Raw genomic sequence first — 2,223 nt, forward strand, 5'->3', positions numbered from 1 at the left:
GAGGTTTTATTGTTGGCTCGCCTGGAATCTCCGAGTATTGAAAATTCTATTATTTCATGGTCACTATTTCCCAGGCGGCCTTCAACCACTACGTCTCCCACCAGCCCCTCTCTGTTTGTAAACAGCAGGTCTAGCGGGGCCTTACCCCTGGTAGGTTCATTTACCAGCTGATGAAGGAAATTGTCCTCTCTACACTCCAGGAACCTCTTAGACTGCCTCTTCTCTACAGTATTGAGCTCCCAGCATATATCTGGCAGGTTAAAGTCACCCACAAGGACAAGGGCTGACGATTTTGAGACATCTGCCAGCTGCTTATAGAATAATTCATCTCCTTCATCATCCTGGTAGGGCGGTCTGTAACAGACACCTATGATGATGTCAGCCTTGTTGGTCTTCCCCCTGATTCTGACCCACAGGCACTCGACATTATCATTGCTGACCTGAATTTCAACAGAGTCAAGAGACTCCCTAACATATAAAGCCACCCCTCCAACCCTCCTACCCTGCCTGTTCTTTCTGAAGAACTTGTAGCCTTCCATAGCAGCACTCCAGTCATGTGAGTCGTCCCACCATGTTTCTGTGATGGCGACTACATCATGGCCTTCATGCCAGGATGTGTTATTGGATCCTTCTCTAGTTCTTTACATTTCTCAAATGCAGATTCTCTCAAAAGACGGTGTTACTGCCCGAGTTGATGGGGTGGTGTGCTACAGGATCTATAGTGCTGTCAGCGCTGTTGCTAACGTCAGTGATGTCCACTCAGCAACCTTGCTTTTGGCACAGACAACCCTGAGGAACATTCTGGGTAAGCAGAGCTTGGCTCAGCTGCTGGCAGGTCGTGAGGAGATTGGACGCAATATCCAGGTAAATCTGGCTCTCAAAATTCACTGACAAGCACTGACAAGGGAGATGTGTTCTGGGGAGTAGCAAATTAGAAATACTATCTCTTTCTTTTATCAACAATGATAACAAAATTTCCCTTTATTGTTTTTTCTCAATTACACATCTCATTGCTTAGCGTCAGAAAGAGTTATTCTAAAGGTATTTCCCCAGGTTCTTGTAACAGAGTTATCTCTTATCAAAAAGCAATTAAGATTTTGAAATTATCCAGTGACCTAAATAAATCAGGTTAGTCTTGCACAGAGGCCACTGCAAGCATGGGGAAATGTTTGCTGCTCGTGGGATGCTCTATCTTGAGCAGACCCTTGATTGAGGCAAGGCTTGTATCTTCTGTCATTACAACTAAGAGTACAGAACAAGTTGTTTTATGCTTTAAAATGCCATCTGATTACTTTCTTTATTTGGCAGCCAAGGAGGGAGCAGAGAAGAAATCCAACACCTGATTTAGTATTTTCAGTCAGAGGCAAGGCATAGTCAAATCAAAGAGAGAGTCTACCCCTCTCCAGCCAGCAGAGTGGCCTTGGGCAGAGCCAGGGTCACGGTGGTGGCATGAATTGCAGGAGTGCCCAGGAGCCAGAGCACAGAAGATTGTGCCAGTGCTGCAGGGCTGTGCCGTGCCTTTCACCCATAGTGTACAGCATTGTGCTGCTAAGGAAGTTGTTGTAGTATTTCTTTGTAAAAGGGAGAAGTTTGGTAAGTGCCCAGGTAAAGCATGGGAATCATAATTTTGGAGGCAGTAGAAAAGCCACACAGGTGACACTGATGTCACTCAGCAAGTGTTTCATAAGACTGTGGTGCCCACCATATGCACACCATGCTGCATGCTTGTATCCTTGGAGGGTCTGTCTTTCTGCTGTCCAGGTTTGCATTCTACCTGTCCTTCTATCCAAGTAGCAGGGTACATTGTGTGGCTTTCTCTCTGTGCTCTTTGTGGTGTGTTGTGTGTTTATCCCTAAGGCTATCCTCAACAGCACCACAGAGCAGTGGGGAGTCAAAGTGGCCCGTGTGGAGATCAAAGATGTCAGAATTCCTGTGGCCATGCAGAGGGCAATGGCAGCTGAAGCAGAGGCTGCTCGAGAGACAAGAGCTAAGGTGAGACCAACAGCAATGTCTATCCCCAAGCACTTGTTTCCGTAGAATTGTTTGGGTTGGAAAAGACCTCTAAGATCGCTGAGTCCAACCATTAACCCAGCACTGCCAAGTCTACCACTACACCATCTCCCTAAGCACCACATCTGCACATCTATTAAATATCTCCTGGGTTAGTGACTCCACCACTTCCCAGGCATCCTGTTCCAGTGCTTGACAACCTAACTTTTTTCT

The 2,223-nt window shown here is 46.4% G+C and overlaps 1 protein-coding gene across 1 annotated transcript in view; it reads left to right on the plus strand.

The window, feature by feature from the left end:
• The window catches only part of LOC114072479 (stomatin-like protein 3), a gene marked incomplete at its 5' end in the record, with an annotated part of 8,644 nt that extends 6,548 nt beyond the window's left edge, over positions 1-2,096 (plus strand). Inside the window, 2 exons of the mRNA XM_027910372.1 lie at positions 661-864; positions 1,858-2,096. Coding sequence (XP_027766173.1) covers positions 661-864; positions 1,858-2,037 — 384 coding nt within the window. The remainder of the gene's footprint in view (positions 1-660; positions 865-1,857) is intronic.
• Between the last annotated feature and the right edge of the window lie 127 nt (positions 2,097-2,223).

Source organism: Empidonax traillii, unplaced genomic scaffold (assembly GCF_003031625.1).
Source record: "Empidonax traillii isolate 1590-97213 ecotype Southwest subspecies unplaced genomic scaffold, ASM303162v1 scaffold3300:size13805, whole genome shotgun sequence".
NCBI lineage: Eukaryota > Metazoa > Chordata > Aves > Passeriformes > Tyrannidae > Empidonax > Empidonax traillii.